The sequence below is a fragment of the Pteronotus mesoamericanus genome, unplaced genomic scaffold (assembly GCF_021234165.1).
Source record: "Pteronotus mesoamericanus isolate MK-2021 breed Mesoamerican mustached bat unplaced genomic scaffold, CSHL_Meso_final scaffold_582, whole genome shotgun sequence".
Classification (NCBI taxonomy): Eukaryota; Metazoa; Chordata; class Mammalia; order Chiroptera; family Mormoopidae; genus Pteronotus; species Pteronotus mesoamericanus.
In genome coordinates this window covers 440,944-454,841 of record NW_026555323.1, presented here as the reverse complement: position 1 = coordinate 454,841, position 13,898 = coordinate 440,944, and the positions used below count along the sequence as shown (strand labels likewise).

Here is a 13,898-nt window from a genome sequence, read left to right as displayed (position 1 = left end):
GCCGTGGCAACCCCCACAGGTGTTTACAACCAGAGGTTTTGGGGTTTTCTTTTTCTGCAGTGGAATGCGGGGTTGCGCTGTCTGTCTCGCTCCCCAGCTGCTCCTCCTGGTTTATCTGCGTGCAAACGCGGACTGCAGGATCCGCCAGCCACCGCCTTGCTGCGTCCTCTCTGCCCCAGCTGCCCACCTCTGCCCCTCCTACCGGCCTGGAAGAATGTTTCTTTAACTCCTTGGTTGTCGGAATTCCATACAGTTCAATTTTGGGGCAATTCTGGTTTATTTTTGTTTTTAAATGTGTTGTCCTTTTTTGTGCTGTGCAAGGAGACAAAGTGTATCTACCTACACCTCCACCTTGGCTAGAGTCCAGAACACTTTTTTTTTTTTGCAGGGGAACTTAGGAAAGGTGTGTGATGGATTTTTTATTCCCCTACTAGCAAAAGCTGTGTATCTACAGCGCGGGGGGGCCAGGTAGCTCCATTGGTTAGAGTGTCCTCCCAATATGCCAAGGTTGTGGGTTCAATCTTTGGTCAGGGCACAGACAAGCAGCAGCAAGTGAACAGGTTAATAAGTGGAACAATGTATCAGTGTCTCTTCCTCCCTTTCCTTTCCTCTCTTTCTAAAATCAATCAATAAAAATAAAGACAAATTATGTATCTACGCAAATGCATGTCCATTTTCAAGAAAGTTTTCTTGCCTATGACCGCAGAACCCCAGAGGCCAGCTACCCCCAGGCCAAGACAGTCTAGCAGCTGCACAGATCTGGTGCTGCGACACGTATGAGGCTTCTGTGTTGCCTCATAAAGCGACAGGGCACGGGAAGAGGAGTGGGTATTCGTGAGGGATTTTGCTTTGTCCACTGTCAGATCCAGGTTCTGGGGGCACGACGCTGTCAACGTAAGAACTGTCCAAACCTGACCCTGACGACAACTGCCGAGGAGCCAAGCCTCAAGGGATTGAGAAACCGCTCTAGAAAATGGCAGTTTTGTACCTTATTTTATACATTATAACCAAAAGAAGACACGTAAGTAGGTTGCATGAAATCCACTGGTGATAGATTACGGAGGCAGCGAAAGCAGGTGGGATGGGGTGGGGAAGCGAGGGGAGCCTCTGGGATTGGACCAAGAGAAAAATGACAGATACACACTTCATTTGCAGAGGTGGGGACAGGACAAGTAACAGTCAACAGTTACCAAGGTAACATAAATAATCAGGGGATCTGTGGTCTTCCTCTGGTGCCTCTGCTTTGAGGGGTCCAGAAAAAGGAAATTGCTTTGACATTCCAAAGGTAGCTTATCTTAGATGCAAAAAGACAACAACAGACAGACGTAATTAGGTGAAGACTGACCTTTGTCAGGGAATATTCCAGCCTAGGCTGTGAGCCCCGCCGCGACCTGCCTTTAGTTACTAACTTTCCCTGTCAGGCCAGCCTGTGTGGTCACTTTCGGCCTCTGGGTTTGCAAGGCCAGCGCGCAGGCCCCCCGAGCTGTTCAGGCAGGTGCCCTCCTGCCCACAAGGAGCCCAGCCCTGTCCCCATCACCAGAGAGGTCACCCTGTGAGGGGGCCGGGCCCATGACCGAGGAGGGCGGCCAGAGGCGGTGCAGGCCATCTGTGGCGGTGGCCTGGGACGCGGGTCTCCCACAGCAAAGTTCTACCGTCCTCACTTCACGGAAGAAACACAGAGTCCCTGCGGGGAGAGGCCGCGACAACATGTGTGACGTGCGCAGAGTGAGCCCAGTACGAGTCCCGTCCCGAACGCTGATGCAGAAGGCCTCGCTACCCCGCCAGCCGGGGTGCCGGGGCTCAGGACGGTGGCCGCACATGCTGTGTCACTGTGCTCATACTTGCAGAACTTGCTGTCAATGACATCTCACTCTCATCAGCTCCTGCAATTCCACAGCATCTCACTGGAAGCCACGGGAACACGTCTGCCCCCACCCAAGGGCAGTCACTCACTCCGGCCTCTGTCTGGACGCCAGCAGAGCAGAGCCTTCTGCGGGGGCAGCACAGGGGCCTTGAAACGCCAGCCCAGCAGCAGCCGCTCAGGCCAGAGGCCTGGGCAGCAGCGCCCCATCCGACCGGGGCCTCCAACTGCCACTCCGGACGGGCGGCCACGTGAGGGGGAAGGTTCCGCTCCCCAGTCACGGGGGACATGCGGGGAGGCAGGGCTTCCCTATGCATCTTCACTGTTCCGATTCCAACCTAGACCCAAACTGGATGCCCGCCAGAGATTCAGCTCTGGCAGGCCCCAGCCAAAGTTTCTTCTATTAATTAACACAGTAAATGAAACACTGGGCTCTTACCAGACAGCAGCTAAATTGGAGTGCAAGTGCAGACTGTGAGGAAACCTCGAGGAGCGCGCTGTCCAGTACTGACGGACCACGTGCTGCTCCAGCCAGCTGCGGGCGTCTGGCTCATCCGCTGGAGGAAAGGTAACGTGGTTAAGTTATGCGTTAACAAGAAAACACGATCACCTTTGCAACAGTATCTGAGCTCATAGCTCCATTCAAATATTCAGTAGAAAAAGGCTCTTTAAAGTAACAGCTACCCAACAGTACTTATGAACGTAATCAGTTATTTAAAACTGTATGTATTACAACATAGCTAATCTGAGTTCGGCTGAACATGACAGAATAGGTAAACACTATGCTCGCCTCCTCCCACAAACACATCCAAATTATAACTAAGCTAGGGAACAGCCATCACTGAGAGCTGCCTGAAGTCTAGGTGAACAGAATTCCTGCAGAAAGGAGTCACATCAAGACTGGGAGAAGCGGTGGAGACACAGAATGAGCTGGGCCCACACCCACGTGTGGTAGCTGAGAATCAGGAGGGATATCTTGGCTGCGAAGGTCCCTCTGAGGAGCTAGAAGTCCCAGCCCCACACCAGGCTCCCCAGCCAGGGCTTCCAGTGCTGGAAAGAGGAGACCCCACGATACCTGGCTGTGAAAACCAGCGGGGACTCCGTCTCTCCAGGTGAGATGGGAGTCTGATAGAAACCAAGGCACCCACTTAAAGGGCCTGTACGCAGACTCACTTGCCAAGACAGGGAAACAAGCGAAGTGTCCACTGACGGATGACTGGATAAAGAAATGGTGCATATATACAGTGGAATATTACTCAGCCGTAAAAAAGAATGAAATCTTACCATTTTCTAAAAAAATGGATGGGCCCTAAAGTCATTGTGCTAAAAGAAACAAGTCACACAAATACCATATGATTTCACTTACATGTGGAATCAAGAAAACAAAATAAATTAATAGAACAGAAATTGACTCACAGATACAGAGAATAGACTGATGGTCGCCAGATGGGAAAGGGGGTTGGGGAGCTGAGAGAAAAAGGTAAAGGGAGTAAGAATTAGAAATTGGTAATTACAAAACATTGGGGGGATGTAAGGTACTGCATAGGCAATATAGCCAATAACACTGTAAGAACTATGCGTGGTTTCAATGTGCTCAAGACTTATGGAGGAGGGGTTCACTTCATAGGTTATATATATATGTCTAACCACTATGCTCTACATCGGAAAATAATATAATATTGAATGTCAACTGTAATTGAAAAACTGAGAAAAAATTTTAAAAAATAGTTAACCCAATCCAATAGCGTGGTAAAAAAGTAACCGAAAGATCCTGGAATTGTAGTTCGAGAACGCTTTACTACCAGAAAATCTATCAATGTAAGAGTAGAGTAAAAGAAAAACATTATCGGATTACATTCCAAGTGAAGAATAGAATTTGATAAAGGCCAGTATTTATTCACGGTTAAAGACTCCTAGAAACACAGGAATAGAATGACACTGTCTCCATTTACAAAGGCCACATGCCCAGAACCTGTGCCCAAGCTCACCACACCGCAGGGAGGAGTTTCAGGTGCAAGCCTCTTAGGATGGACCCACCCATCCCCACTGCCCCGCTTCCTTGGCCAGAAAAGAGGGACTGTTAACACGCCTTAGAGAAGACATAACATAAAACTGTCAGTATTTGCAGAAGATGCTGATCTATACAAAAAAAAAAAAAAAAACCTAATGGAAGAAACAAGCTATTATAATTAAAATGAGAGGTGAGCAAGAAAGTTGGATGTAAGAACAATTTACAAAACCTAATAGTGTCCGACACACTCAATGCAAACAAAAATGACACCACTCACAACAGAAACTGTTAACATTGTAGGAAGTAATGAAAATGTGGGAAATATTATCTAGACATCCAAAGAAGTCTGAAGGGTGAGGCTGGGCAGAAAGGACATGGAGCCCACAGGAAAAGCAAGCAAAGGGGTCGATAACGTTGGAGCACGCCACAGGGGACCCCTAACAAAGATGTGCAGTCGCAAAGGGTAGACTCCCCCACAGCGGCTGGGCGGGACAGAAGAAATGTTCACAGGAAGACAAGGGCAGATTTCACTCAGAGCTCCAGGCAGAGAGGAACAGGCCCAAGGGTACACACAGCATCGCACCTGCATGCAATGTGAAATCAGAGCCCGCCGACCAACCCGATGTGTTTTACAAGCAGTGAACACGTGAGAACACAGGCATCCGCTCCGTCAGAGCAGGTGCCTGCGACCAGGGACGCGGTGAGCACGAAATGCCAGCGGAGGGGAAATAAATGCAAGGCCTGGAACACACCAGGGTCGGTGAGAGATTCCATGTGGACTAGGCCACGCTTGCCCTAAAGGTCCCAGTTGAGAATTAGAGAGGAAGGAAAGGAAAAAGAAAACCAGAAAACCATCAGGATGCTAAAATCAGCTTTAATGACTCCGTGTCCATTTAGCAAGGTACAAGTCCAGCGCATAGGGCCTGCTCATTGTCCCCCGCTGCGGGGGCGCCAGTCACGGCTACGTGACCGTGGGAAAACCATGGTAGCCAGGCCTTTGTTTCTCTATCTACAAAATGAGAGGTAGGATTAGGTGCGCTCATCTATCAGGTTGCTTCCAGCTCTTTCTAGATTCTACAAATTCACAGCTCTTCACTAGAAACCGAAAAAGCAGACATCCAAATTGAAAATTAAATGGTATAGAGCTTTTCCTTTTAGTTAACCAACCTTAGCAACGGCCATCCTCCGCCAATAGAAACGAAACGAAAACACGGAAGCTCAACAAAGTTCTCAGAACTATGAAAAAGGAAGAAAACTGCAGTCTAAATCCCGTTTCGACATTAATTCTATAATGCTACTTAGGCAGTTATGGAAGAAAGAGCTGATGACTTAGAAAGACCTGTGTCAGTGCTGGCCGGGTAGCTCAGCTGGTTGGGGCACCGTCCACATGCACCAGGTGGCAGTTTGATCTCTGATCAGAGCACATAATGAGAGTCAGCCAATGAATGCGTAAGTAAATGGAACAACAACTCAGTGTTTCTCTTTCTCAAATCAATAAATAAAAATTAAAAAAAAAAAAAAGAAAAGAAAGACCTGTTTTGTAAGGACAGCAGAGCCTACCAATATCTTAAATAACATGGAACTGATTCTCAAAGCTTGCCTTTCTCTCTAGAGAATTCTTCTGTTAGACAGGGATACCAGCCCTGACTGGTGTGGCTCAGTGGGCTGAGTGCTGTCCTGCAAACTGAAAGGTCACCAGTTCAATTCCCGGGGAGGGCCCATGCCTGGGTCGCAGGCCAGGTCCCTGGGTTAGGGGTGTATGAGAGGCAACCAATTGAAAAAAATTGATGTTTCTCTCCCTCCCTTCCCTGTCTCTCTAAAAATCTTTTTTTAAAAAAAAAGAGCAGATGCCGGCATCCACGAACACACGGTACCTTTCCAGCTGACACGTGGCCCTGGTTTTCTGTTGTGCTCTTGTTCATCTAATGGTGTCCTATCCACCTGAATCCCAGAGTCCTCTCTGCTCAAGGGCTGCTGATCATCTTCATCCTCACTTTCTTCAGACCAGTTCTGATTAAAAGAGGAAATACCCCTTACCCTTGGAAGGTATAACACCTGAAGCTATTTGTATTAAAAGATCAGGAACATTTCAGAAGAAAAGCAGCAACTCCCCCAAAGGAAACTTTTTCTAAATGTCTTGAACGTTACTATTACAGGGTGGAATTATTTTTGCTGGCAAAAATCCCAAGAGTCTCCGCTCCTGAAAGGCTACTTTAAGGATACTCATTCCGTTCAACACCCCCGTACTAATGATTTTATGCAAAACCTTAATAAATCTTCCATAAGAAACTTCTCATTGAAGAGTGTTCACATTTCAGTCGAGTTGCTTGTAGGCCAGAGGACCCATAAAAATCACCTACGTCACTTGGAATATATACATATATTTTTAATAGCAAAACTACTGCCACTGACCGGTGTGTCTACATTCGGACTAAGGTCAATTTCTTCACCTTCCATCAAGTATTTTCCCCAGTCGAAATCATCTTTCTTTTCTGAAATGTAAGAGAAGGATTTCATTGGCTTTACCAAATATATGTGAAAAAACCCCAAAACTATAAGAAAAAAAGTCTTCCAAGACTCAAAATAAAATGCACTTGGGAAATGATTCAAGTACATTTTAAATTTCTTTATCTTCAAAAGTGATTCTTCTCTTTAGATGAATACAGTTGAAAGTTGTTCAAATTACCAAGTCAGAATTTATACTTTAAATGAAAATTTGCAATTGCAGTTGTATCCAATGCCAGATAAATCTTTTAGTTTCATCGATTTTTACAAAGTTTTATAAAGTCTCAATATCTAACAAGCGATGAAACTAATTTTTCTTCTTATACATTAGAGCGTCTGATAACGTACCCACTTCTTTGTCTCTTGGGGTCTCCACGTAAGTGCAGTTTGAAGGAGAGTCAGAGAGACACAGAAGAAGGGACAGTATGGAATAATGTGCATCCGTCTGTAAAACAGAAATGAAGACTGTGAGCCGCGGAGGTTGGTAAGCGCTTTTAAAACCAGTCTGAGTCAAGAAAAGATAATCCCATGACAGTTATATCCCCAACTGTTTTCCTCGGTTGAGAAAACAGGAATTATACCGAAATAAATCCTGATCTCTAAAATATTCTTTAAAATTTTATTTTTCAGTTACAGTTGACATTCAATATTACTCTGCATTCGTTTCAGGGGTATAGCATAGTGCATAGGCCATCGTATATTTTACCAACTGTTCCCCTGATATTTCAAGTGCTCACCTGGCATTGTATTTATTACAGTAGTATTGACTGTATTTTCTATGCTGTACTTGAACATCCTTGTGACCATATCTTTAGTTTTTAGAGAGAGGGGACTGAACCAGTGACCTCTCACTTTGAGGGGGGACGCCCCACGAACTGAGCTACAACCATCAGGGACCTGTGACAGTTTTGTAACTTCCAATCTGTACTTCTCAATCCCTTCCCCTTTTTTCACTCCAACCTCCCTCCCCTCTGGCAACCGCACTCCGTTCTCTGTGTCTATGAGTCTGTTTCTGTTTCGCTTGTTTATCTTTGGGCCACACATAGGTGAAATCGTAAGATATTTGTCTTTCTCTGCCTGAGGTACTTCACTTAGCGTAACACTCTCTAAGTCCTTCCGTGTGTGCTAAATACTAAGATTTCATTCTTTCTTTTCTTTTTCTTTTCTTTTTTTTTTTTTTTTGGTGAAGTAGCATTCCACTGTATATATGTAGCACTCTAAACCACTTTTATAGTTCAAATGTGTACACATAAGGGACCTGTCAAAAATGCATTACCTAAATTGTAATGAGGAATCGTCTGACAAAAAATTAAGGGACACGCCACCAAATAACTGGCCGGTGTAATTCAGGATGTCAAGGTCAAGAAGAAGGAAGGCCGAGGAACTGTTCCAGATTAGACACCAACTGAAAGATCTGAGGCAATGGAGCACAGGAGTTCCTTTTACTATTCTTTATATATTTTTTTTAAAATGTGAATTGTATTTTTTAAATTACCCATAAAAATTTACCAAAAAATAAAAACACCCCAAATATGCTAAATGTCATAAACTATGCTGCAGGGAAGGTGAGGGAAGTCAGACGCCGAAAGACAAGTTCGTTCTCCCCCCTCGTCTGTGGTCCTTCCTGCGTCTCCCAGGGTCAAGCATCGTCGTTCTTTGGTGATGCCATGTCTTCTTTATTCTGTATTCCTACCACTTAGTATGATGCTAGGGACAGAGCAGACAGTTGCTAAACTCTCCTGGAAACAAGAAAGTAATATATCACTAATAAGGCTGCAAGGAGCTGACCTTTTTGCAGCCTTATTTCTCACGTGCTTAAAAATGCTTGACACTCCTGGTAAAGACGGAGGCCTAGGCACCCTTAGCTCCCTCCTCGCACAACCACAGCAAAAATTACAACTAAACTACAAAACAACTATCGCCCAGGATCGTCAGAAAATCAAGCTGCATGGAAGTCCAACAACCAAGGAATTAAAGAAGTCACATTCATCCGCATGGACAGGAGGGGCGGACATGCGAAGAGGCAGAACAGGTGGTCCCACGGCCACATGTGGTGGGTAAAAATTGGGAGGGATACCTCGGGAGCAACGGGTCCCAGTCCCACACCAGACCACTCAGCCCAGGGCTCCAGTGCCAGAGAGATAAGTCCCCAGAACTTTGGCTGTAAAAATCAGTGGGGTTTGAGGCAGCAGAAGAAACTGCAGGTTTCCCAGGCGTCTCCTCTTGAAGGGTCTGCAACGGAGTTAGGACTTCCGCAGACTCCCTCGTCTGGGCTCCAGCAGCAGGGCAGCAGCTGGAAGGGCACCAGTGGCATACGGGGAGGAACGGAAGGGCCGGCGTCAGGAGAGTGCCGGGGGACAGCTCCCTCCCGGACAAAACTCCAGAGGCCAGGCAGTGGCCAAGGGCCCTTTTCTGAGCCCTCACATATCTGAGACTCCATCAACCAGATTAGCACAGGCCGCCCCCGCCCCCCATCAGCGAAGGCCCCGCCCCATCCAACCTAAGGGTGCGCTTTTCTACAGTAGGAGTCAAAGCCGCGCTACCTAATACATAGAAAGAAACGCAGGGAGGCTGCCACAACAAGGAGACAAAGAAACATGGCCCAAGTGAAAAATAGAACAGAACTCCAGAAAAAGAGCTAAACGAAATGGAGCTAAGCAATCCGTCAGAGGCAGAGTTCAAAGCGCTGCTTATCAGGATGCTGCGGGGACTCCCTGGGTATTTGAACAACATAAACAAGACGCAGGCAGAAATGAAGGCTACACTAAGTGACATAAAGAAAAATTTACAGGGAATAAACAGTGCAGGGGATGAAGCTGAGAATCAAATCAATGATTTGGAACATAAGGAGGAAAAAAAAACATTCCATCAGAACACAGCAAGAAGGAAAAAGAATTAAAAAAAGCGAGGATGGGGTTAGGTGCCTGTGGGACAACTTCAAACATGCCAACATTTGAATCATAGGGGTGCCAGGAGGAGAAGGGAAAGAGCAAGAAGTTGGAAACCTATTTGAAAAAATAATGAAAGAAAACTTTCCTAATTTGCTGAAGGAAATAGACATGCCAAGTCCAGGAAGCACAGAGAGTCCCAAACAAGATGGACCCAAAGAGGACCACACCAAGACACATGATAAAATTAAAATCCCAAAGGTTAAAGAAAAAGGGAGAATCTAAAAAGTGGCAAGAGAAAAGCAGAGAGTTACCTACAAGGAAGTTGCTATCAGCTGATTTCTCAAAAGAAGCTTTCCAGGCTAGAGGGACTGGCAAGAAGTATTCAAAGTCACAAAAAGCAAGGACCTGCAACCTAGATTACTCTATCCAGCAAAGCTATCCTTTAGAATCGAACGGCAGATAAAGTGCTTGCCAGACAAGATAAAAGTAAAGAAGTTCACCATCACCATTATTACATGAAATGCTAAAGGGACTTACCTAAGAAAGAGTAGAAGATCAGTCCTGGTTGGTGTGGCTCAGTGGATTGAGGGCTGGCCCATGAACCTAAATATCACCAGTTCGATTCCCGGTCAGGGCACATGCCTGGGTTTTAGGTCCCCAGATGGGGGTATGCGAGAGGCAACTGACTGGTATATCTCTGGCACATCGATGTTTTTCTCCCTCTCTTTCTCCCTCCCTTCCCTCTCTCTAAAAATAAAAAAATAAGATCCTTTAAAAAAAAAAGGTCTTTCAACACATGGTGATGGGACAACTGGATATTCATAGATCAAACAAGGTTAACTTAGATCCTGCCCTCAAAACATAAACGACAATTAACTCAAAATGGATCCCAGATCTAAATGCAAAGCGTTAAAATTGCTAGAAGAATCCACCACCGGAGAAGATTCTGGACAGCTCTGAATCAGACAAAGAGGTTTTAAACATGCAAAAGCTGGAGTCAAGGGAAAAAAACAAAACAAAACGAAACTGATGAATCAAGCTTTGTTAAAATAAAAAACTTTTGAGCTTTAACAAAATGAGAAGATGCCCTGGCTGGGTAGCTCGGCTGGTTAGAGCGTCACCCAGATATACCAGATGTGCTGGTTTGATCTCCAGTCAGGGCACATACAAGAAGCAACCAATGAGTGCAGGAATAAGTGGAACCACACTTCTCTCCCCTACCACCCCTCTAAAATCAATCAATAAAAAAAAAATGTAAAACTGAGACGATAAAATAGGAACTGGAGGAAAATATTTGTCAACCATTTTTCCGATGAACTTGTAGAGGAATATATAAACAACTGTGATGACTCAGTAAGAAGACAAGGAATCCAATGAAAAAATGGATGAAGACTTGAATGGGCATCACAGAAGCCATACGAGTGGGTAAATCACACACAAAGAAACGCTCAACAACATTAGTCACTAGGGAAATGTAAACGAAAACCACAATGAGATATGACTACATACTCTCTAGGATCTCTACAATCCAAAAGGCAATAAGAAGTGTTGGCAAGAATGTGGAGAAACGGGAACCCTTAGACATCGCTGGTGGGAATAGAAAATGAGAGCCACTTTGGGAAAGAACTTGGAGGTTTTTTAAAAGGTTAAACATAAGCTGGCCATCTAAGTCAGCCATTCTACCTCTAGAAACCTACCCAAGAATGAAAACTTATGTCCACAAAAGTTTGCTTGTAGGAGCGAGTTCATGATTCATACTAACCCAACACTGACAACAATCCAAACAAACGTCATCCACATGTGAATAAGCAAAATGTGGCGTATCCGCACAAGGGGACACTCTTCAGCATTCAAAGGGAATAGAATTTGGACACGTACTACAATGTGGGCGAATGTCAAAAACATCTTGAAAGAAGAAGGCACAAAAACTGCGTATTATATGGTCTCATTTATGAACTGCCCAGAAAGGCACATTCAGAACTACAGCAAGCACATCAGCAGTTGTCCGGCGCTGCCGTGGGAACGGGCGCTGACTGCACATGGGCCTGGGGGGAACTTCCGGGGTGACGGAAAGTGCTCTAACACGGGACCGTTGTTGCATGACTGCAATTTACTAAAATTCAGTGACCTGTGCATTCACAGTGGGCGGATTTTATGGCAGGTAAATTGTATATATGGCGTGTGTGTGTGTGTGTGTGTGTGTATTTATGGCCTGTAAATAAAGCTGAAAAAACTATGAAGCTATCGTTACACCACAACAGGAGTGTCGAGGACGCCGCAGCAAGGGAGGAAAGGGCAACCAGTTCTGGCACAGCTTTCCCTCTTAACATTGATGTGACAGAGAAACATCGACTGGTTGCCTTTCATATGCACCCCGACCTGGGACCGAACCTGCAACCTAAGCATGTGCCCTGACCAGGAGCCTGAGACCTTTTGGTTTGAGAACAACACCCAACCCACTAGGCACACCAGTCAGGGAACAGAGATTTATTTCTTCAGCAAATATGTATTGTTTACCCTTTCAAGGTACCTAAGAACAAATCAGAGGTAGAGCCCTACACTGGTAAAACTCACATGTTTGAGGGAGAGACAGGAATCCTGGCCAGTGTGGCCCTGTTGTTTGGAACACTGTTCTATAGATCAAAAGGTCGCAGGTTCGATTCCCAGTCAAGTCACATGCCTAGATTGTGGGTTTGGTTCCCAGTAGGGGTGTGTGTTAGAGGAAACCAATTGATGTTTCTGTCTTACATGATGTTTCTCTCCCTCTCTCTCTCCCTCCCTTCACCCTCTCTAAAATCAATAAGCATGTACTCAGATGAGGATTTAAAAAAAAAGGGGGGGGGAGAGAAAGGAAATGACAACATAAAAAACAAGTGAAATACATGATATGTATAGAGACCACACCTGGGAATAACATCAAAGGGTGGGGTGGTTCGACAGGGAGGAGGGGAAGGGCGTCGCAGGAGCAGCACGCAGGGCACACACAGCAGAGCCCGGGACGCAGCTCCTCTGCGCTCACGGGGCCCAGCAGCTCAGGGTGCACAGAGAAACGACCGGAGGTGGCAATCCCAGAGTCAAAGTCAAGTCAGAAGTGACGCTCACTGTACAACAGTGGCCTAGATGACACTGAGCTTAAGGCCTTTGCCTTCCCCCAATGGGAGGAGTAACAGCATCTACTGAATGTGGCGGCTGGGGCTCTCAAAGCACCTGGCATGTACTGAGCGCTCTAAAACATTTGCCATTATTTTCATTAACAATATCATGGTGTCACAGGACCTGTGTATTAAATTCCACAGGCTGCCCAGAACGCTACACGAAATGTCTCAGGGAGCATGTCTCCCCGCATGGCACAGACTCAGAGACCGCAGCTCTCTCTTCTCCAGAAGTACCTTCCCAGCCCTTCCTGAAGCCGTCTAACGCTCCCTTCCTTAGGCCACCCGTTCCCACAGTGTAGAGTGCAAAGGGTGTCCAACATGTTGGCGTCTCTGGGCCATACTGGAAGAAGAAGGTGTCTTGGGCCACACATTAAACACAAAGACACTAACAAAAACTGATGAGCGCAAAAAAAAAAAAAAAAAAAAAAAAGTTTTTAATTACATTTACGATTTTGTGTTGGACCGCATTCTCAGCCATCCTGGGCCACATATGACTCACGGGCCACGGGCTGGACAGCCCTGCTAAACAGAGGGAAAGCCTAGCAATAAGTAACGGAGGTCACTGGAAAGACCAAACCAGTTACCTCAGAGGCCTGGCTGCCCCAACTGGGCACGCCTGAAAGGTCTTCAAGAGTGGCATGGGACTGGTTCCCAAGCCCCTGGGGTACCCTGCAGAGAGAGGGTTTGTGCGTGCTAGAGGTTTGGGGCCGCACACCAGACCGTTCACGCTACCAATGTGACTTGCGGTGGCCGTGCGCCCTTCTTTCGTATGCCCGAGGTCCTCGGCTTAACCTCTGTGGGGCTGGAGACCAAGCGGCAGGATCGGCCACATGGGCACTGTACATCCATGTGACTGACCCCAACAAAAGCCCTGAGCACCCGAAGCGCCGGGGAGCTTCGCTGGTTCGTGGCACTCTGTGTGCGCTGTCACACATTGTCACTGGGCGAACTAAAGGCATTCCCCTGTGACTCCGCTGGGAAGGAACATTGAAAGGCTGGTGCCTGGTGCCTCCTGGCCCTCACCCTGGGCACTGTTTCCCTTTGCTCATTTTTAATCTGTATCCTTTCACTGTAGTAAACTGTAACAGGGAAGAGAGCAGCTTTTGTAAAGTTTTGTAGATCCTTCTAGAGAATCATTGAGCCTAAGGGTGGCCTTGGGGACCCACGACTGAATCTGAAAGTGCTTACAACAGCACCTGGCATCTAGAGAGCATTACACAGGTAGTTCTTACTACCAAGTGCTGAGAAGCCATTTAAAACACGGTCCCCAAACTCCGGGCCATGGACTGGCATCGGTCCACACGTGTTAGGAACCGGGCCACACAGCAGAAGGCGAGTTTGGATGTAATGCACTTGAATCATTCTGAAACCATCGCCCCCACCCGTGGAAAAACTGTCTTCCATGAAACCAGTCCTTGGTGCCAAAAAGGTTGCGGACCGTTGCATTAAAGGACTTAAGCTGGCCCTGGCCAGTG

General features: G+C 46.4%; 1 protein-coding gene across 1 annotated transcript in view; it reads right to left on the bottom strand.

Annotated features, from left to right (window-relative positions):
• Window positions 1–13,898, bottom strand: part of TUBGCP5 (tubulin gamma complex component 5) — a 43,482-nt gene that overhangs the window by 24,710 nt on the left and 4,874 nt on the right. The window contains exons 4-7 of the mRNA XM_054561890.1: window positions 6,726–6,822; window positions 6,285–6,364; window positions 5,747–5,882; window positions 2,301–2,418 (exon numbers count right to left, since the gene is read on the bottom strand). Coding sequence (XP_054417865.1) covers window positions 2,301–2,418; window positions 5,747–5,882; window positions 6,285–6,364; window positions 6,726–6,822 — 431 coding nt within the window. The remainder of the gene's footprint in view (window positions 1–2,300; window positions 2,419–5,746; window positions 5,883–6,284; window positions 6,365–6,725; window positions 6,823–13,898) is intronic.